This window comes from Apteryx rowi, unplaced genomic scaffold, assembly GCF_003343035.1.
Source record: "Apteryx rowi isolate R43461 unplaced genomic scaffold, aptRow1 scaffold_383, whole genome shotgun sequence".
Taxonomy (NCBI): domain Eukaryota; kingdom Metazoa; phylum Chordata; class Aves; order Apterygiformes; family Apterygidae; genus Apteryx; species Apteryx rowi.
In genome coordinates this window covers 116,963-140,130 of record NW_020450341.1, presented here as the reverse complement: position 1 = coordinate 140,130, position 23,168 = coordinate 116,963, and the positions used below count along the sequence as shown (strand labels likewise).

At 37.6% G+C, this 23,168-nt stretch overlaps 1 protein-coding gene across 2 annotated transcripts in view; it reads right to left on the bottom strand.

Moving 5' to 3' along the window:
* The window catches only part of BMP5 (bone morphogenetic protein 5), a 57,218-nt gene that overhangs the window by 11,556 nt on the left and 22,494 nt on the right, over positions 1-23,168 (bottom strand). For both annotated transcript variants that reach the window (XM_026074264.1, XM_026074265.1), the window contains exons 2-4: positions 21,400-21,592; positions 15,702-15,850; positions 4,950-5,147 (exon numbers count right to left, since the gene is read on the bottom strand). In XM_026074264.1, coding sequence (XP_025930049.1) covers positions 4,950-5,147; positions 15,702-15,850; positions 21,400-21,592 — 540 coding nt within the window. The remainder of the gene's footprint in view (positions 1-4,949; positions 5,148-15,701; positions 15,851-21,399; positions 21,593-23,168) is intronic.

Sequence of the window (23,168 nt, the reverse complement as noted above, 5' to 3'; positions counted from 1 at the left end):
AGGGAAGTAAAGACATACGGACAGTTCTATATATACTATCTCAAAGTAGTGTTCTTAATTAATTAGTGTGACATCAACCAATAAAATGCAGGAAATACACAGTTAAGTATTGTTTTCTGTTCTTATCTCCCCACATTATGACCAAAAAATATGTAGCTTTGTTTTTGAGTTTCCTGGTATAAGTCACTATTCAGTATTTAAATGTGGATATCCTTTAGTGCCTAATTACATTGCAACTTTATCCAAAAGATAAAGTTCAAAATTAAAAAAAAAAATGAAGCCAGCCTTTTTTTTTAAGGAAGAGTTATGTGGTGTACTTTGGGGAAGTACTTTTGTCAGTTTCTCCCCATGGAAGATCACAAGGACTGTGCCCATGTTCTGCGTGACTCTGGGGAAATAAGAAAGTGTCCTCTGCTTTGCCTCTTTTTGCACACTGGAGCATTTGGATAGAAACTGCACATTACCTTAGTAGTCATCAGTGTGTTCATCTGCAGATTTTAAAGAGTATTGTTGCAATAGTTATTAAAAGAAAAGCATCTTGAATCATTTACAGCATGAAAAGTCCCATTGTTGATCATTAATAGCACCCAAATAAAAGGAGTTTGTCTATTTGTGATGTGGGGACTGCTGGGGCAATGGCATGAAAGCCAAATTGTCACAGTGCAGGAGCTACTCCTCCAGGTAGTTTTGTTATGGAGGACATTGTTATGAGAGCCTGCAGTTACCTATCAGACTTCAGCTTTGCCATGAGAAATGGATACTGAGTCCAGTCTGCTGCTATCTTGCTGCCTCCATCAGACGTCACGTCCCTACTGTTGACATAACTGCACATGCAATTGCTTTTTAACCTAGTTTTGTTTTAACAGTAAGGTTCTCTTAAACCAGGATCTTTGTTGACAGAGATCTGGCATAGATCAATATATATAATTAAGTACCTCTGCAATTATGTAGATGGGGGGCAACCGTTACCTCCTGGAGGCAGTGGTGAAAAAGAGCGGAGAAGATTACTTCCTTACCTTGAATAGTGCCTCCTACCCCACAGCAACTCCCTCTCTTGCTCTCTTTCTCTTTCCCAACCCTAAGTGGCATGTCAAACTGAGTCCTAGGTATCAAAACTGAATGCTCTCCACTACATGGTTCCCCCTGAATACCTAAAGGTCAGATAAATGCAGTTAATAAATGGGAGCAAGTAGGAGTCCTTTCATGGACTCTCAAAGACAGAGCATTTAAAATTTAAATGGAAGTGAAGAAAAATAGAATAATACTTTAAATGGTAAAAGACATTAACATAGTTTATAATAGCAACATAAATTATCCCCATTTTAACTTTCAAGACAGAACATTATCAAACACTTATTCTTCAGGGTTCAGCTATTTGCCTGAAGAAGTCAGGAATAAATTTTGTTTCATAAAGCACTTTTCACTGGAGATGTTCTGATTTTGCCTGCTTTACAACAGCTCTGGAGCAAGACTAGATACATAAATGAGGTTCACTAGTATTTTGAGATATACAGACAACTCTTCCCTAGGTAATTCCCATGCTAATGCAACTTTCTAGCATGTGCAGTTCACACCTGCCACCATAGTTAGGGCTAAGAAAGTTAAGGTTGGATTTTCCAAGGTTAAAGCAGCAGGGAGCTTGTATACAACTTTCCTGCTATAATCATGTAGGCTTAACTAATTTGTTCAACTCTGATTTTCTTATGGGCTAGAAAGATGGGATTCAGTTTGAAATTAAGATATTTAAATTTAGGTATCTGCATGTAAGTGCTTACAGACATGCTAGAAGTCTAAACTCCCAATAGATTTGATGAAAATCAAGGCAATGCAGTCAAAGGAGATTGGGTAGCAATTCAGCTCAACCTAGTTAGCTGAACTGATCCCTAGACTTCATTGACATGTTTGACAAGATGCAGGATTCAGTTAACAGGGGATGTACATCTATCACCACTTCAGAAACTCTGGGATATTAGAAAATGTGTGGTTAGCAGATATGACACAGGAACTATGGTAGGCCTTTCTGAAATGACACTAGAACATCTCAAGTGAAACTAGACATCTGTGTGGGATCCCCTTAATTAAACCTTAGATCTTCACCGGCTGCCTACACAGCTAGACACCAGTACATACCCATTTTAATTTAGGTCTTCATGTCAGCCTAAAGCCTGTTTAATTGCCTCAGGTACTGCTGTCTCTTGGTTTGTTCTTGGTATGGCTTGTAGTTTGCTTTTCTAAATGCCTTTAATGAGCTTTATGTAAAGGAAGAGGGTGCCTAGACAAAATATAGTGAACTTTGAGATGCAATGAGGTAGGATATTTTTGCCTTAAACTTTTTAAATCACACTACTTCTAAAGGTGAAATGATATTCTTAATGAACAAAAATCTTAATTTTCACTTTATGTGTGATTCAGACAGAAACTACCCCATCACTGTGACTGTTAAGATCATTGACAAAGTGAAGACTTTATTAATAGGTTTAAAAACCATAGTGCAGCTCCTCATTCATCAAGATACAAGCTACTTTATCAGCTTTTAGATTAGCTTTCATAAAGAAAACAAAACAACAATCAAATAGTGGATATTGAAATAATTTGATGAAGTAGGCCATGAATTATTGACAAAAACCTTAATAAAATTGTGGAATTCTGTTATGGATGCAAAGAACATTTTTTAATTTTAAAATGTGCCTCTTAAAAAGTAGACACAGAAATAAAATACAGAGCTATTTGTATACTTAGGTTTTTTTTTCTATATTTCAGTTACATAATTCTCAAAATTAGTAGACGTTTTCTAGTAAATATGAAAAGTGTTTTTATGTTTTTTGTGCAGAGAGAATATTACTTACTCTGGAGGTAAGGGATTGTTTTTTGGAATTAAGGCAGTTGCACAGAGTACGACTGACTACATTTTAAGGAAAAAAAAAAAAAACACCACAAGAAAACCATCACAGTGTGTCATTCAGTCCAAAGCACTTTTATGAAAATAGGGAAGTGCATCTTATGATAGCAGTAAAATAGAAGAAACAATTTCTGCAGAACCAAAGCTGATCATACTGGAATTACACAAACAGCATATTCAATTCCTTTATCAAAATCAATGAATTTTAAGTCAATGTAAGCTAGAAAAGTTAACAGATATTAAGATATGAATTGCAAAATGCTCAGCCAATTTTTAACCTGTATTGTTTCCAAAAATCTGGATAAATTTAAACAGTTAATGAAGAGAGAATGCTTAGTCAATATCACTTTATAGATAATAAATCATAAAAAAATGCCTTTCTGCTATAAGGCATGTAATTTTTTTTATTTTACAAATACAAGTTTAAATTTTGCAGTTTGGGCCATCTTGTCTTATCTATTTATAATTGCTCACCTGTAATATTGATTTATGAGGGGTTAAAAGTTAATTGTGCAGATGAGGCGTTTGTGGTACAGTCATACAGATTATCAGAGAACTTTACCCCAAAAATACAAGCAAAGGAACAGTTGTAAAAAAAGAATCCCAGTGCCTTAACAAACTTCAGGGGCTTTTCAAAAGCTGGAGTCCTCACAGGGAACACGTGCATCCCTCCAAGTCATCTACCTCAGAAATAACTCTAGTTTCAACAGAAACTAGAAAGATGAACTGTATTCTCCAAAGAGCACAGTATTTTTTCTACCTATATATTGTATACACATAAAATTGAGCCCACTACTGAAGTGATAATAATCATTGCTGTGGATTAAAAACCTTTTTCTTTCTGTTAATATTTTAATACTCATTTTTAACTTAAAAGTGGTATTTTGTTCTAGTAGATCACCAAGTAAATCCTAAATAAATTTAGAAAGATAGGTTCAACCGATTTCTATGATTTCTTTAGCAACTCAAGAGCAGTTTGTACTTGTTATGGCTATAATTCATCCTTGTACAGAGGATCAGGGAAAAGCTTATGTATTACATTAGAGGGGTCTCTAATCTGCCATTTTTGAGGTTTTGAGTTGGATTTAAGCAATGCATAATGTTCATAATGGTACTCCACAAATAGATGAGTTCCACTCTGAGACCAAATTCTTTCTACAACAAGATACTAATTTCCTTGCTTATAAACATTCACTGAGCTTAAGAATAGTGTCTACACTGAGTTTTTGATACTCTGATACTAAATCTGCCATGCTTTTAGAAAGGTATATTTTCAGATCCTTGCATCCTATCCCCGAATAGTAGAAACATTTGTTCTAAAGTGAGAATATCTAGAAAGTGACAGTATCCCTCCAGCTGAAAGGAGCATTTCAGGAAAGAATTTGAGCAAAACATTCCAGGTTCCTAATGGAACTAGCATTTCCACATGCATTATTATAGGTACCTTTCTGGTCAATAAGGGATCAAATTCACTCCCATTCAGGGATACAGTGTGTATTTATACCAATGGGTGACAGCTGGTCTGTACTCATAAACTGTTTACACTTTCACAGACTGGTTAAGCTTCCTCATTTTCAATATTTTCTGTCTTATGTCTCAGCTTCTTTAGCTGGAAAACTGTTAAACAGAGTCCAAACACTGTCCCTTGCTAAGGGTTTCTAGTCAAGCAGTTGTCATGCAATTCTTCTGTCTACCTCCTTGTCACGCACAGCAGAGACCTCATGCCGTTGCCTACTCCAAAGGACTCACTTCAAACTCATATACAGTTTTTTCCAGAACTACATGGACATTTCACTGTCCAGGAGCCCACAACAGACGTAAGCTAACTGACTCACAGAGGTAGATGATGCTCAGGGCTCCAAACATAACGAACGAGGTCTAAGCTAGGCTTAGGGGCAGGTACAAATGGGGCAGGCTACCAGGAAGACCACAGTTTCTGACAATTAAGCTGATGAGCAGTGTCTTGTTAAGCAGTTGTGACTCCACCACAATTGAGCGGCTGCCTGTAACTCCTACAAACAGAAGCTAGTAAATCATGGCATCATCTTACCCCCAACACTTGGCATCCTAGAAGACTCCTGATGACTACTGGATTTGTTGCGGTTCTGATTTTTCCTTTTATTGCTGGCTGCCCGGACAGAACGGAAAAGCACTTCACTTGCCTTGAAGAATGCAACCATGAATGGTTGCTTTGACTGAGGCCCATGTCTTCCAACCAGGCCAGCAGATTTAACATTGATACTCCGACCTGTAAAGTAATGGAAACTGCAAGTTAAATTCATGAGGTGAACTTCTGGTCTTCTTGAAGCCACAGTGGGAATTCTGCCACTGACTGAAGCCTGGCAAGGACTTTGCCCATAATCCTGAATTTATGTTATTAGGAATCTTAACCTAATTTTGTTGAACAGAACTTAGAAGACTGAAAATTCAACAATTTACAAAAGTTTCAACAGCCTTACAGGCAGTCTGCCATTGCATAAAATTGTGKCTCTGTACGCTGCATATCTTACTTGATACATGGATATTTTAATTCAATCTCATGTACGCATCTTTAGAATTGAAAAATAAATGAGACCCATTAAAGTCTATAGGCTATCAAAAGGATAATGCAATGTGGTCATCTAATCTTTGCATCACAAGAGTGTCAGGTGTGGAACCTTATATCCCCAAAGCAAATCGGTAGCAGAGAAGTGTAGATAATATACTTCTGCTTTAAAAAATAAATATTGTACAGTGTTATTCAAACACATGTTCATTCACTAGTAAAGGTATGAAGGCATTCAGTCGTTTGAGAGAAATCTATGACAGAGTTTGGAAAATTTACGTTATTGACTCTGGTTCTGTTCCCAAGGGATGTGCATATTTCTTTAAAATATTTGTTCAGTCAGGCCTGTGTGGTAACCTCACTATATTATAGGATCTAAACCTTGCTAAAAGAAAAGAAAGCAAAACAAGTCACTGAAATGGCATCAGTGACATTTTAGCAAATAAACCCTTGCTCTTAACAGAATTTATTTTGGCAGCATAAACACTTTTGTGCGTACGTGTATTATGCAGAGCCCTTCAACTGTCAGAAAATGAGACAGTGTCATGTGAAACTGTGCAGCTGTGCTGGGTGGGGGACACAGAGGTCCTTTAACCAGGAAGGTATGGGCAGAGACACTGCGGGTGCACCACGAGCGCCGCGCAGCATCGCGCCGCTCGGGGAGTCTCCTGACCCAGGCTGGAAAAGTTTGTTACACAGACAACAAAGGAGCATCTGCCTCACAAATGTTTAATACCATTAACTCAATCCTCCTAAAAAAGAACTTGCAAATAATCATAGGAGTAAACCTTACAGAAATGAGCATATAGATTTCCTTTTCAAACACAAACCTACAGTGGCTGAATGCCAGAGCCTATATTTCTTAGAAAAACTCTATCACTGGCATAAATGAAAGAGGCAGTTTGATTTGTGGTTAAAGTAGTTTCCATTCTACTTCCACTGTAACAAATGTATTAATTCAGCTCAGACTTCCTCCTTCTGGCAGCCCTTTTGCAGTAAAAAGAGAAATTAGAAGTTCCAGCCAAATACCATACCTTGAACTGACCCACTTCAATACATAAACACTTTTACAACATGTTTATTCAGGTGTAGCACTTTAAATTGGTTTAAGATGTTTCCAGTGACAGAGAGCCCAGCAAAGGCAAGAGAAGAACTGAGAAAGTTAGCAGTTATGGAGCAAAGTAATTGGCAACATATTCTGAACAATTTTGATAATTACTTTTTTGACTGCAAGGGAAAAATATATTTGTTGAAGCTTCTGATTTCATTTTAAATGGCTTTTTAATCTTATGTTTCTTTAATTCTTCTTTTCATGTATTTATTTAAGTTTCTATTAAATAATTCAGTAACATTAATTTCTATATGTTCAAATTTCTATAGCAAGTCCGATATGAAAAACTGTACAGACTATTCTCTATTCATTGCGACATGGACAAACTAACCTCTTGCCACAAAGTTCCAAGTTTCCCCTCATTTCTAGAGGGAATATTTTTATTATTTTTCTTTATTTTTTGTTCCAATGACTTTCAGAATTTTAATTTTATCTGTAAAAGATCAATACCTTACCGGTGGACATTTTAAGAATACTATTAGATTTATATACTGAGGCTATAAAGATGTGTGCAGGTTCTCTGAATTTAAATCTAGGTTCTCTGAATTTACAATGGTAGATATTGTGTGAGAAGCAAAATATCCTTCAAACCAATGTGAACTCCCTTTAAAATAACTTTTAATATTATTAAGTTTCCTCTGGGTTTCCTTTAGACTTCAGCAATGAGATGACTATTAAGATTCCACAAGTTAAGGCTTACTTAGTTATTCAAGTTATAGAGATATACCATAAAAAATTAAGCCTGTAACCCACAGTCTCTTTATACACAGAATTAGTTTATGTGACTTTATTCCTTTATTTGCTTGATCTTTTAAACTGCCAACATAAGTTTTTAGGAACCTTTTTTTTTCAATTTCTGAATAGTCTAAGCACTGAAATCTGCTTCCAGTGAAGTCAACAGGAAAACTTTTATTGACTTCAGTGGGTTCATCATTAAACTTTTCTCTCACTCAGTTTATCATATACCTTAGATTAACTAACTTTCAGAAGATGAAGCAATCAAAATATACACTGCCCTTGAGACGCTATATTTCTTCTGAGGAGGATCTCTGAACTGTTTAGTTTGGAAATTCAAACCACATATGTTGTCTCCATTTTAGGTTGCTTCTGTGCAAAAGAAAGTTTGCATTTACAGAACTTCCATTATCCTTTACAACAAAAAAAGGGGGGAGGGGGCAGATTTCCTTCATACAAAGATCTCCAAGCTTTGCCCCTTGCTGAGCAGGAGGTATTGCAGTCTCCAGCCTTGGGGACGCCCCACACCTTTTGCCCCAGCTGCAGCTCCATCTGCGCACTATGGCCATGGTGGGGAGCCCACAGCTCTCCTGCACTGCGGACTTCAGGCCACCCAAAGTAAGCGAAACCTCATCCTGACCTGGACTGGCCTTTGAAGCAGGAAGGGACCATGGGCCAAAGTCTAACATTTTCAGTAAGCATTTTGAAAACCTTTCTCTTGGCTTCAGTGAAAAGCGAAAATTCAAGTCTCTCCAGCATGCAGTTGTTCCACACTGAAGTGTTAGGGCAATATTTGCTAAAAGCAGCAGAGTGACTCAGGCTGACCTGCTTGACTGCACCATCCCTTCAGCGCTTCGCCCACGTGAAACGGGTGAAAACAAAACAGCAACGTGTAGCTCCCTGCCGCTCCTCAGCATCTCTGGACAAGAGCTGAATGTGGTCAAGCATTCAGAATAATTTGTTTGTTCTGATATTCCTATCACATCTTTAATCCTGAGGATTTCAAAGACCTTTCTTCAGACTGTAAACACGCACAGTATCAATACATTGCTCTCGGCACTAAAGTATAGTGCAAGCAACCAGCAGTCAGCTAGCACTCGCTTTGCTGAACCCAGCCACTGTAATCGCCCCCACACCTAACAAAAATAAATAAGCATAACAGATGGACTTACTCTGTACAGGGAGGATCCAGAGCCTTTGTATTCCTTGTATTCTGGCATGCACTTCTCAATCCCACTCAGATAATTTATTGTCTCTTCTCCATATTGACAGGTATATTTGGAGACTAAAGCCTGTATAAGGCATTGTGTTCCAAATCTGCTGAACTCCTTACTCTTTATTCATATAACTTTGAGTCTTTGGCAAGATGTATTTGTTTGACTTGGCATTTAAACTTATTTTTGGCTTTTATTCCATTTGATAGTAAAATGCCCTTAGCAGATTGTACAAAAGGTTGTATGAAAGTGCTGGTTTGACTGTCTGAACTCAATGAATATTATCTGTCCTTTTACCTTCTCTCCCCTTATAATTAAGGAATGACTGCTTTGAAAATGACTATGCAGTTCAGCTCATAAAAAGGTACTGTCCCAAAAGTCCTGAAGATTTCATTCTTCTTTTATATTCACAGAATAGGATTAGCATTCAGGAACATAACTCTGGAGTTAGTCGCTATGTCACTACACCCAGTTTTCTGCTGTCACATGCAGCCATATCATACAATTACTTTCATGAACTGATCAAGTTCCATCTTAAAAATTCATTTTTCCCCCAGCTGCTCCAACTGGAAATGCAAGAGCATTTCAAGCATTGTATAACAACGTGTCTCAAAATCCTGACCTGGAGAGATCACTTCATTTTTCATGACATTCAGAATCATGTGATTTGTGACTTGGATCTTTCTCCCAGGCAGTATATATTTTATGTAAGGCACTGAGCAGACACTAATTTTGCAAGAGCTTTCAGCCACTATGCATCTTGGCCAGATGTACACTGGCAACGCAGGACAATGAATGATTCCAAGATCCATTATTTTGTCCTGAGTCATCGAACTGCAGCAAACCACTCATTTTGTTATGAAAAACAAGCACTTATTTACTTTCAGAAGTGTTCAACAAGCCACAAAACACATTTTACAGATTAACTAGTACTTTTGAGTCACAGTAGTTTTGTGGTAATAATTTTATATATTTGTAGAATTGAAAACTCTAGTGATGTTGAGAATTCATTTCTGGTTTGCTGAGAAAAACATTCTGATGCCACATCTATTGTTTCCTTCTTGTGGGGAATAATATCCTAAATGAGCATTGGGAAAGGCGTCTTGGAGAAAGACCCTGAGTGTGCAGGGTCCAATAACATCTAATTCTTGAGCAAAATTTCTCCTGAATCTCTGAGGCTAAAAGCTCGCAAGGTAACTTCAGAATTAGATAGAAACTTATGTGGTTTCTTATGCCTGAACAGTGCTCTTGAGAGCAATGGGACTTCACAGAAACAAAAGAATTGAGGTAGAGTTTGCCTATCAAAGACCAAAGGAAGATTTATTTAACAAAAAAGAAAAACTAATGACAAATATGATGGATCCATCTATAAGGCGACCACAACACTCCAAGCTATATTCTCCTGTCTCTATTGCATAATTTACACAGACTGTTTTGCAAACTTTTCCTTTGGTGAACACATCTATCTATATGGATGTAATATATAGCTTCTGAAACAGCTTCACGTGTTTTGTTAACTCTTCTGCTCTCTGGAGACTTAAAGGAATTCTGAAAAAATGGGTGGTCTTGGATGGTCTATTCTACATTTCCTAGGCTTCACAGCTTTAGTCAAAACTAAAGATTCAGATTTTGTTTTTTAAATCGTTCCTTCTGTTGTTTTCATTCAGTTCAGTTGAATGAATTTGCATAGCTTTTTGTGCTGATTTTGATATTTATAAAGGTCTTGAAGGAAGCAAGTGGGATTATTTGTGAAAATGTTAGGAACCATGGTATGCTGTATAATGGGGCAGTACCATGCACGCTTAAACAAAAGTAAGATGTAATCATAAACAAATACAGCTTGTTAATTACTGGATTTATCCTTTGAGTTTAATATACTTAAACAGTGAATAGTTTGTGGGAGTCCTAGGCCTCTTCCACACAGTTAAAATGTGTTCAGCAAGACAATAAAACAGGGAGAGATTATATTAATTGGCCATCCATTGAAGAATAAAATGGATAAAAGCCTTCCAAATGAAACTAAGCACAAATGCCAATTATTGCTGCTAAAATACTGGTGCTTTGGAGCAGATGCATGTTTCATCTGCCTGGGGAGCAGGGCATGGAGTGAGAGCTGCACAGCCATACAGCCAGGACCAGTATGCACCAGCAGGCACTGGCAGCTGGAGGAGGTGCACGAGCCCATTGCACCTCCCTCACTCCTGTTAAGTGTGCCCTTACTAATGAAGGGTGTGTCCACATCACCTTTGACAAGCAGACACAGGAAAATGCTGACTCTGTTCTGACCCAGCTGGAAACAAGTGCTACACCTAGCTGAGTAAATTAAAGCATGCTCAAGAGTGTTCCCAGGCACTGGATCTGGATCATCATCGCTGTTAGAGGAGAAGGAGGAGGCTCCCCGCATGCCTTTGGCCCTGGCTGGCTACCCGTTTCCCACAGTTCCCAGGCACCTCTCAGGACCTCGTGCTGCAGGATCTCTCCCAGTGGGCAGTTTGCATACAGTCACACTGTTTTGGAGACTGAGAGAGCCAGCTTTCTGGCTTGTTTCATACCAGTTGAGGTTAGTGCCCCACCATATTCCTGAGCATGCTTAATTTACTAGTATAACTTTGGCCAAAGTCAGCTCTGAACCAGAACTCATGTAGCTGTACTTAGACAGCGCCTGAGCCCAAGCTAATAAAACCTGCTGAGGGGCAGGATATATTAGCTCGGGTTCAGTGCTGTGCTAACATGGCTATATGGCTTCCAGATGGTGCAGAACTTAGGCAGAGCTATTGCCTGCCGAAGTCCATATATGTATATAAAATACATGCATACATATATATAATATGTATATRTCCCAAATTCCCCCACTGTAAAGACACTAATCAAGGTAAAATCACTCCTGATATGTTATTTTGTAAATATGAGATCCACCAAGAGACTTAACTGAAAGAACTCAATGGCATCCTCCAGAGTACCTGAGAGCTACCTTGTTCTTATAACTTAGGTGCCAAGGTTGACTGGGGGCAACCTCAGAAGAAAACTGGTAACATTTAGTGCTGTGAAGGTGAGGCCAAGGCTGATATGAAAGGTTAGAGCATCATTACCAACTAGCTAAAAAAACCAAGGTGCTGCTACAGGATGTTATGGGTTGAAAGCAAGTCAGCCATCTGCAATATATACCCTGAAGAAGAAGGCGGGCATGCTGCCACGCTGAAAGTTTCGTAGGAGAAAAGGGTCTTGAAAGGCCTTGGCTGAGAGAAGGAGAGGGCAAAAAAGGGAAAGAGTGTGTCTCTTAGTGTCTCCCCACCATCACTGGAGAAGGACCTTGCCAATCCCTCTTGCATCATGTAGCAGTGGAGCCAAATCACCTTCCAGGGGACATGTGTAGGAGTGACCCCGAAGATGTGATGAACAGTGAACTGGCCTTTCCCAGGCTTCACTTGGATCAGGAAACCCATTTCTTTCAAGTTTCCCTTTGCGCTGAGGGGGGAAAAATACCTGAAGTAGAAGAGTCAGAGTTAGATGGCAGAGGATTCTTGTTGCCTGCCCACCTCAAAGAGCCAGAAAGCTCAAAGAAAGCCTGCCTCAGGACTACGTGGTAACAGAAATCACCTTAATCTGCTTGGGCTTGTCAAAGTTGCCATCAATTTCTTCCCCTGTGATGAGCAGGCAGAAGGAAAATAGCTAAGAGCCATAGTGATCCAGGAAAAGACATGGAGGCTGCTCAGGATGTCATATTGAGAGCTTTGTGTTTGGGATCTCTYCTATTCTGTGGATAATCAGAGTTAGACATTTTTTCTCTCTCCCATTTTGAGTATACAGTACCAAGTTCTCTTCAGCATGAACGACATAAGCAGCCAAAATACTCTTGCAGCTTTCTATACACCTCCAGTTAAAATGATGTGCAAACTGTTGCTAACTTCCAATTATAAAAATGTTAAGTGTTAATACAAAGGTGCTGATTCACTGGAACATGTTTTAAGTCTTAAGAGACATATGGTATACATACAGGAAAAGTGTCACATGGAGCTTTTCAAATTGTTTGTGCATCTGCATTGATTTTATGCTACAGTCCATCTAACACCCTCACTTCCATCAGTGTGAAAATGATCACCCCTCATTTTAAACACCATAGAGAGTTTTGGTGTCAAAAGAAGGGAATCGTCCAAAGGGGGATGCAGCAGAATGTTGAGGAGCCATTAAAAAAGAGAATCAAAAAAATCTGATCCTTAATTTACCACAGCCCCGGGGAAACAGTGCATTATATGTTGACAGCTTCCATATGTCATGCAAACCTTTATTCTTACTGTTCAAAATAAAATGTCCCATTAAGAGAAAAAGTCTACATTTCATTCTAAAATGATGTGTGTGATACCAAATACTGTCTTAAAGAAAAAAGAAAACACATTCCAATGTCATGTGGCCTTTCGTACTTTTTCAGCATTTTCAAAGGGGGAAAAACACGAATTATAACAACCAGAGATTCTTCCAAAATTGTTTTTATCAAACTGTTATATTAAACAGTTACAAATTTTTTTATTCCTCATGTAGACATCATTATTATTTATGTGCCATCTTTAGGGAAAATAAAATTCCCATCTTCAGAGAAATAAAATTTCTTCACCAGAGAAATATATCTACACAAGTAATTGCCTAAAAGGACACTGAAGGATAACTATAAGAAAGATTACTATTGATGCTAATGGTAACAATATAGTGGCATTCCAGAATCTCAGTAATTACTGGTGTCCCATTTTAAAGATGCTATATGAATAAATCTAAAAAAGTTACTATGTGTCTACAGACTTTATTTTCCAGGGGCCCAGTGCAGCATCTGAATAAGTCAAATGCGAACTCTCTGACTTAACAGAATTCTATTTTGTTGCAATAGAGTTGAATGGATCACGTCTTACTATAGAAATCCCATTGGTTCCTGGGGCAGAACCAGTCCTGCACTCCCCATAACTCAATGGCCAGCTGAAGGCATGAAGAAATGTCCTTCAGAATTGTATGGCCTAAAGTTTGCTTAAGCCAATGGAACGTTTTTCAATTGATTTGAATTAATCTCTGAACTTTCATAGAAAAATGATTGGAGGAAAGGTGGGTGGGGTTCTCTGGGTTATAAACAGGATCCACTACATACTGAGTCATGTATAAAAATTCATGTTCCATCTGTACACAAACATGTCATTCAACTGCTGGTGTTTCTAATAGCTTCCAGAAGTAACAGCAACCCAATAAAAATAATCAAAGCCTTAAGAGCAAAATTGTAAGAGCCTGAAAGGATGATTTTCCTTATACTAAGCTGAAGTGGCATAGCACAGCTCTTCACTATAGTTTTGAAAAGTGTAACCCCTAAAATGGCACTCATCTTTTATGAATAAACTGAAAAGGAAACAGAAACTGAGAAAAGAGGGGAATTCCCTCCTCACTAGAGCAACTACCTTGAGAAATTCAAATAAGCGAGGTGCAGAAGGTAAAGCTGTCTGTGGCTTTGGAATTTATGGAAGAAAATTATCTATCACCTTCCTGATCTTAGGAATAAGACAGGGGAAATATTTACATAAAACAGCTCTTTTACAATTTCTTCAGTGTATTAATCTAAAGGTTTCCTTCTACCCATACAAACTTTCCTGCTGTTTACTGAACCAATATAATTTCAAGGCTAGAACCAACAAATTGCTACGACTATTTCTAGTTCCAGGGTTTCTTAATGAATGCCTTTCATGACTATTTAATTTTCGAGAATTCTTGTATTTGAACCTCCTGGAAAAAAAGGCAGGGATGGAGTTTATGCTGGAGCCAGAAAACTGGATGGATGCCAGCCCACCTAATTTGGATGCCTGACGGAGGTGTCACCTCCCCAGGATTGTGAGGGCTGAAGACTGCCCAGTGCAGCAGTCCACCAAACAGAGCCGCTTCCTCTGCAGCCTGGCTCAGATGAGGGACCGCTGATGACCAGCTGAATATAGCAATAAGGTGCTCTGCTCCACACTGGTTTCTTCCTTTTGCACTGACTCTGTCGGGGCTGCATGGGCAATATTAGGTGAAACCGTCCCCCCGGGTTGAAGCCTGCCAACATCTTTTCTCAAAACAATGCCTCTCAGAGGCCATGGAGGCCATGGCAGTTTTTACATAACTCCCCAGCACTTGCTGAAAAAGTACGAGCAGCTTTGTTCACAGCCCAGTGGAGCCCGAGGGGGAATTCAGATCAAAAACAATGAGAAAACGTAGCCAGAATAAAGCAAGAATAAAAAAATATATATTAATCCTTACATCAGGATTTCTTCTGCTACTCATTAACATTATGTCAGCTAAGATTTAGATTAACTGGCATCATAGATGCCCTGACCTTTGACATAAAAAGCTTTTTGACAAGAAAGAGCTAAATCTAAAAGTTTGCTTGTAAAGTAGTGTGGATTAAGTGAACCATCCCAGAAAAAACAGTATATAATTCTCTTTTTATTAGTTTCTAAAGAAGTCTAAGTAATGGACAATTCTTCTAAAAATATTATTTTGCATCAAGATACATTTTCACTTTTTAATGAACAGGATAACTGTGAATACTGTTATACTCTAGTCATTTTAAACTAAAAAAAAACCTATGAATCTGATTAATTTGATAGTATCCTTTCCTATTTTCAGCTAATGAAAATTTTCAAGATTTCAAATTTTTGACCCATTGCAAGATAAAAAAGCTTTGAAATTAAATTTTTTTCAAAGGATAGAAAATAGTTTCCACATTACACCATTTTTAACCTTTCTCCAAGATCAGTACCAGTGATTACAAGGTAACTTCTGAACTGTCCAGAGGTTTCTTTATGCTTTTCTCCACAGTCCAGCCCAGAAACATCTTTAGAAACTTTATAAAACAAAAATTCCACAAATCTGCTTGAGTTTCCTGAATATATGTATTTAATCATCAGTGGAAGAACCTTAATATGAAAATTTAATTTTTATATAAGAGCTTTTACCCCAAACTTCATTTAATTTAACTTGATTCAATATAGTTTTATAATTGCCAAATTCTACAGAATTGAGAATATCAAAAAGTATGCTGGCTAGGGCTATGGCAGGATAAGACTATGTTCTTCTCTTCTAAACTCTCAGTGAATTGTCACCCTTTGGAGTTAAAATACACTCTGTCCAGAAAAGGTTCACAGAAACACACCATGAGAGCATATACAGAGTTATGATCTATAGTTGTCTTACCATCCCCAGTTTCAGCGCAGAGTTGCAAGCCCAGATTGTTCTGTGGATTAATCACCCAGTGATTGCTGGTCACAGTAATGTCAAATACAAACCAGCCCACATCAGAAGCCTGAGCCTTTCTTGTGTCTAACAGGAACAAGTCTGCATCCCTAAGTTAAGGAAAATAGAGAGTTAGGGCATTCAAATATTATCATTTTTTTGTCCTTAACTTTCTGGCTGACAATAGCTTCCTCAAGTCCAAATGCATAATCCTTTGACATATCCTCATATGACGCAGTACAGCATATGCTGTACTTAACAAAATTGTTAAGTATAATACAGGTATTTCTCCTTAGAGGCCTTTCTGAAATGGGTCTCGGCACATGAAAACTATAGTTCTGAGAAATCTGAAAAATCTAGCTTGCTGACATACATACACAAAATGAATAATCAAGATTGTTCATAAAAGACTCATCTTTCAGCACTAGAATGTCTCTGGAAGATTAACTTTTATAAACTGTACAGTGAAAAAGATAAAAAAGTCAAAATCACATTCCAGTTTCAACTGAAACTGAAAGGCAAAGCATCACTAAAAAATATGTTATTAATAACATATGACAGCAGCTGTATCATATGAAAAAACATGAATATATGACAGTTTAGACAGTTTCATGTTAGTAGATATGTTTAGAAAATAAGTCTATATAGCAAAGTAGAAATTATATACCTATTCAAAGACATACTTACATTTTAACCCTCAGTTTCCTGGTATATTCTGAAATTTGTTCCCATGAAACTTTCCAGTAATTCAGAAGGACTACTCAAGGAAGTTAGTATAATTGTGTTACTAATGTTTTGCATGGATCATTTCTTTGTTCTGTTTTCACATATCTCCTGACACAATTAGTTCCAGAACCACATCTATATTACAAATAATGTCCTTCAATGACCATACTAAAAACAAGTTATTTAACTCTCATTATCATTTTACCCTCCTCCTACAAAGCAGCATGCATTATTAAAAATTGTTTTCACCATTTAACCTTCTTAACTGAAATCTACAGCTACAGAAACTTATTTATTTTCTGCCATAATGAAAACACTAGTATACCAGAAGACATTTTATTCTATATTTTGACTGTCTGTGTCAACTAAAGATAGGCTTGGCTTATACAAACCTTGGAATGGTACCATTACCTTACAGACAGCATGAATATATATTTAAGGAGGTAAAACAGACAGAGATAATAGTCTTTCTGTATAATAAATGAAGTTAAAATTATGGTGGTCTTGTCATTGCAGTCTAATGCTGCTTAATCACAATGACATGACAGGTAATTACTTACTAACTAGTTTAAATGCACCTAAAAGTTCTTATACTGAAAAAACCCTTGTGTAGCTCTTGAAATTGTGATTGTTCAACGTTCAATAAATAAGACCAAAAGAACTGAGAGAAGCATACATTTACTTAAGTGTGAGAAGCATCAGGTTGAAGAGCACAGCAATGATGAAGGGATCGTATTTTATGTTTTTTTCTTTTTCTATGAAAATCGAAAGAGCTTTCTTTCAATTTTCCTTTTTTTCTTCTGTTGAACTATAATCTTCTGCTGGGATCTTATCACTGCTATTCTAGCAGAACTGTGTTAATGACCACACAAGGAGAAAACATACCTTCTCCCTCTGGAGCTAACATGAAAACAGTCCTACAATTCTAACAAGCCTGACCTGCTATGCTAGCACTGAACAAATTAACAATGTACCACAAGCTCATAAATGGTACTTTCTGGAGTCTTAAAGGCCAATTTTTTTCTCTAATAAGCAGTTTAATCAGAACTTTAAAACTGAAAGGTTTCATTCTGAATGGGACAGTATGTTTAAGATGGCTATTTGTAAATATTTCTTGCATTGTTCAGTAAATTTAATAGAAAACTATAAAATTGTTTGGAATATAAACTTTTACAATATTACAACGCTATAAGTTCACATTTGACTTTTGTGTGAGAATACATAATTATTTTATTAAATAGATTCATTCAGGTCTACACTCAGCTTGGAATGAATAAAATATCCCCAGAAGAACTATGCCTCTTACGCCAAACTAGAATAGGGCACTATTAATGGGTACAGTTCTGAAATCCTTATAAAGCACAAATTTCTCCTTAGAATCTTTCCTCAGTGTGACTTTATCATTCCATACTGCAGCAGAAACACGCACCCAGCTATCTTTGACATTGATATATCAGTCATCTTCTCTACATTCCTAGACTCAAACAGGTAGATTGGTCTCAACTATTACCATTGCAAATGAACCAAATATTAATTAATAAACAGAAAATTAGAACTGATTCTCAAGAACAGGCAGAGGAATAGAAAAGAATTCTCTAGATGAATGAAATTATTTAGCCCATGTAATGTACTACATAGACTGAAAATATCTGTCAGGAAAAAAACCATCTTTTTTCACAATTCATTATAAACATAGGGTGAAAACCCGACCCCTCACAAGTGAGTGATTGCTCTGGGATCAGTATTCCACCATTAGCTGATGTCATTCACTGAAATTTGTGAATGCATTTTGTGACATTTTTAATTTCAAAATTCTCCTTTATTTTGTGAAAAGCAAAACCTATCACACCTAAAATGAAAAACAGCTGCAAATTTTGGCTCTAATTTTTAAAAATATTTCTATTTAAAAAATAGCCTACAACATATATTAAAAAAATAAAGCATTATGTTGTAAATAGCCTGAAATACAACAGTGAACACATTCAGGCAGAATACAGCTGATTGGCTTTACCTTTATGGAGGCTGTTTGAGCTTAATGATCTCAGGCTGGTCCCAAAGGGCCAGTTGTCTACAACAGAAATGCTACCACGGTCAAGAATTTCAGCAAAGAGGCTATGGGCAGAATGTCTGAGAAGCTCCAGGTCTCCCGGGTCATTTCACACAGAATTTAAGAAAGTAAAGATGGAATAAACCACCTACATGTTCCTTGAAACCTAGCAAAGTTTTAGACCAGATCAAATCGTGGTTACTATGTAATAGACCATCCCCATAATGCTGCTTCACCTCTTGCCTCCTTCCAGAAAGCTGCTTTAGCATCTTAATGCCACTTGAGGATTCCCTAATGTGGGAAGAATCCTTGAGGTTTAGATAAATTAGTGGCTAACTGCCACCAGATCTTGAACAAGGATTTGGCCTTTTGGAGTACATTACTTTCGTCGTGAGAAAAGATCAGGGTAGGAGTACATTGGCAGGGCTATGTAGGAAAGTTTGCCTTGCCATTGGCTGTGCTTTACACATTTCCGTAGAATAAATAGAAAACTTCAATCTGAAACACTGTCATTTCAGCAAACTCCAAGTGAATTCAATGCACACTCTTAAGTGGCCATACTGCCACAGAGACAGAAAAATGTCTGGGATTACAAAGTAATCCTTAGTCTGCAACTCAAAAGCCATAAACCCTGAACACTACTGGTCTAAAAGCATAGCAGAAGTGCATTCCAGGTTGCAGAACTCTAGCAGACACCCAAATTTCCTGTTAAAAGTAAGGGTCTGAGAGCAGGGTGGAACTGAGTGGTTTTGCTGTGGTATCATGCTAGTAGGGTGCGTGGAGCATTCTGTTACAGCTTCTGCAGCTTCTGAAAAAATTTCACTTAAAATCTCATATACATATGTAGGACAAACCTGAGGCAACAAGTCAAGAATAATGTTAATGAGGTCTGAGCCCCAAAGCAAAAGTTGTAACATTATTGCAAACACCAATGACAAAATATTCTTGGGAGCTCATCTGTCTGGAGGCATCACGAAGCAGCTGGGAAACCAGCAAAATGTTCCTTGTGTTAAATATGAATAGTACAGAGCTTGTGGTCTTCTCCCATCTCATCCCTCTGAGACATTTGTCTCTACATACTCCACATATGAGGAGAGGCTGGCAAGATCACCAGCAGCAAGTAAACACTTGACTGTTAGTCTAAGAAGCCTGAGTTTCTTCAGACATACTGGTGAAAAACAAATTGGTGGAACTACACTGTTGCATATGCCCCTTTCCAGCATCATGGTTCAGTTAGAGGACAGGGGGCTTTTATGTTTATAAATGGAAATTAGTACTTTTACTATCCTAGAAATTTGCAGATAGGACATTGAAAGAAATCAGTAGAATTCTTCACTGGTTCACCATCACAGTTGTCACTCTAACATAGCCAGATACTATTAAAGTTTGATCTTGTTTCAGAGTAGCTAGCACTTTTGCCTTCCTTAAAAGAAAACAGAAGTCACTTGTTGGGAAAAAATAAAAACAAAAAGAAGCACAAAACAGATTAGAAAGCTAACCTTACCCACTAATTCCTAAAAAAAACCTTTTGAGTTTACAGAACTTACATCACCCTAACCTTGACTTGTGCCCTTAAATAGATACATTCTCTTCCTCCCTGTTTTCTTCCTTCTTCCAAGAAGTTTCTTTTAGGACATATGTCAACAGCACTTTTGCAAGCCAAACACAGAGGAAAACAATTTCTGCACTGTGAACCTAAGAAAGCAGAAGGTATTCTGGAAGGATAAATTCATTCCCTCTTGTTGATTCTGCTCCACTTGATATAAAATACCTAACTGTTTATTGGGCCAGAAAGAAAAAAGCCATAACAATTTTATATGTTTATATGCTCAGGGTTCTCACCTGGAAGGTAAAAGCTCAAGTCTTTGTGAGCAGAAAAGGGATTCGAACTCTGGCCTGGACTTTGAGCTAACTGGTGATCAGGTCTCCAGAATGCTCTGCAAGTTTAGGCTACCATTTTCTTTGCTTTGGTTAAACATGCCCAGAATGGAAATGTGTTATCTGTTCCATCATGAGGGAGAGTTTTCATTTTTCTCAAAACAAAACTATTTTTTTTACCTTTGCTGAGAAAAGAAATACAACAATTTTATTTCAAAATGTTCAACAATCCAGCCACAAAACCAAAAATTTTGAAGTATATAGCTTTTTTCAGAAGTGCCTTGGAATTGCTAACAGTTTTTAGTGGGACTTTCAGATATTGAGCTACTTTGCCTGGTCTAATCTGGTAATTTAGTCAGGTTTTGCACAGTCTTGGAAATATGACACATAGAGTGTTCTGCAAACTTAGAATCAGAGATTTGTTCATGTGTAATGTCATATTTGTTTTAATATTCAGTTTTGGTAAGCAGCATGTGTTAAGTGTGCATATATCATCTTAAAGTGAGTGCATGACTTGATCTGTTTAGTTACATTCTGTAGAATATTAAAATGCATATGCACAAAAGCGATGCTCCTTCAAAAGTAAGCAAAGTTGAATAATTTATCTGCCTTTAAGGAGCTAAACGAATCTTGGCTTGTAGTACCTCTGTGTCAGCAAACGGTGTCTTTCCCAATTCCAGACACATACTGTGCATGTGATTCCACCATTTGCGCTTTGAGAAACTAATCCTCACCCCTCTTTGCGTGCAGCAATAGAGAGTTGTACAGGCAGATTATTTGGTCAGATTCGATATGTAACTCTCCATAACACCAGAGCAAATTGCATTGAAGATGTTTTATTCTCACTCAGTATTTGTTGTTGTTGCCTAGGAATTAATACCACACAAGCTACGCTGACAGCAATAATTCCTTGCAGAGAGTACATTTATGATCAGTTATGTTCTCTCCAATTAAGATAGAAACATAAGACATTATTCAAAATGTAACACGTGCGCACAAACAAGGTACCTGTTTGGGTATTCCTTGATGATCTGATATATGCTAATCTGAATTGTTTCATTCCCAAATCGGCTGTTGCTTCGGTCTTTATAAATCCGGAATTCAGCTGCTGTCACTGCTTCTCCATGTGGGATTTGAGTAAGGTCAAATCGAAATTCCTTGTAGTGCCTCCGCTGATGAGAAAAGTCCTTGTCTCTTTCAACTGTTAGAAGAGTTGAATTTAAATTAGAGAGGTGGAATGAATACACATTTTCTATGATTAATGGAGCATTCCCCGTGCTTAGAAATAAACAAACAGAACAATACAAAACTGTGCAAATCATAAAACCACAAGTCCAGACATACTTCCAGTTAAAGGAAATTCCACAAGCCAAGTGTCTTTGGTTCAAAAGGAAAAACCCTCAGTGGCTTTTATAAAAATTCCAGAAGTCAGAGTGGAAAGAATATCCAAAAAAAGCTGAAAGAGGGCATGTTGTTAAAGTAGCTAGAAATATGGGCAAACCAAAATCTGTGAAAGGATTTAGGACTTGAGTTTAGTCATAAGTGCAGTAGCAATAATGTGAGAGACACAGATGACTCTGGAAAACATTGTTGCAGGTAATAACTGGACAGATGGGAGGAAGGCTGATCACTTCCACTTAACGTAATAAATTCTGAAGTGGTGCTAAAGTGCAGTACAACTACCACACATTTATGAAGTGGTTACATCATATAAATTAACACATTGTGATCGAATGGCATAAGGGTCCTCCTGCCAGCAGTGAGAAGAAGGGAACGGTGAAGGAGGGCTGAGTGGTGCTGGCAGCCAGGCTGCGGGTGAAGTAGCACTCCTCAGTCCTCCCAGAAATACAGTGGGGCTGCAGTGGCAGCTTCCAGTGTTTCTGATACTGCCACAGTTTCCAAAAGAAAAGCCAGTGCCCTCTTTGCTTACTCAGGGTTGCAGAGAATTTTAAAGAGGAGGAGAGAGACTTGTAGTTGATTTGAATTTACAGCTGATTTGGGGATAATTCAGCTATCAGCTGCAGTTCTGATCCAGAATTAGGAATGACTTTCTTAACAGAATAAGTGTTTTAATGTGGCAAGAAAACCTACAGGCCACGATAATGACTGATGATCAGCTTATGGAATTAATATTTCAGATTTTACAGACATGGAAAGGAAAATGATCTGTAGTTTTCATTCCCACAGAGTACAACGTATTTTTGACCTCTGAACAAGGTAGTGCTCTACGCCTTGCAGCATTTCAGAAGCTCTTCCATCTTCCTTATGATACAGGTGTTTTGGTTCATTGAGGATGGACAAAGCCTAAAACATTCATACCTGGGATTCAGTTTAGATGACCAGCTAAACACTCATGACTGTACCCAGCTCCACTAAACAATCCCCCCACTAAACTCCCCTCATTTACTCAGCTTTAGTATTGATATTCCTCAGATCTAGGAGAGGAACAGTGTTATTCTGAAAAAGCACACATCTAGATTACAAAATATTACATACAGCAATTCTGTAAATAATAAAATATTATTACAATGTATATATATTTATACTTATATGCACATGCATATATGTACATCCACACATATTTTAAATAGATGTAAAATAATATGTTTTGTATACGTGTGTGTGTGTGTGTGTGTGTGTGTGTGTGTTTGTATTATTATAATATGTGTGTAGGATTACAAAAGAGGAATATATTAGAAGAAACAACGATGTTTTGGGAGGGCCATAAAAGGATATAGTTATGGACACATGTAAATGAGAGCTATTGATGCAGAAGT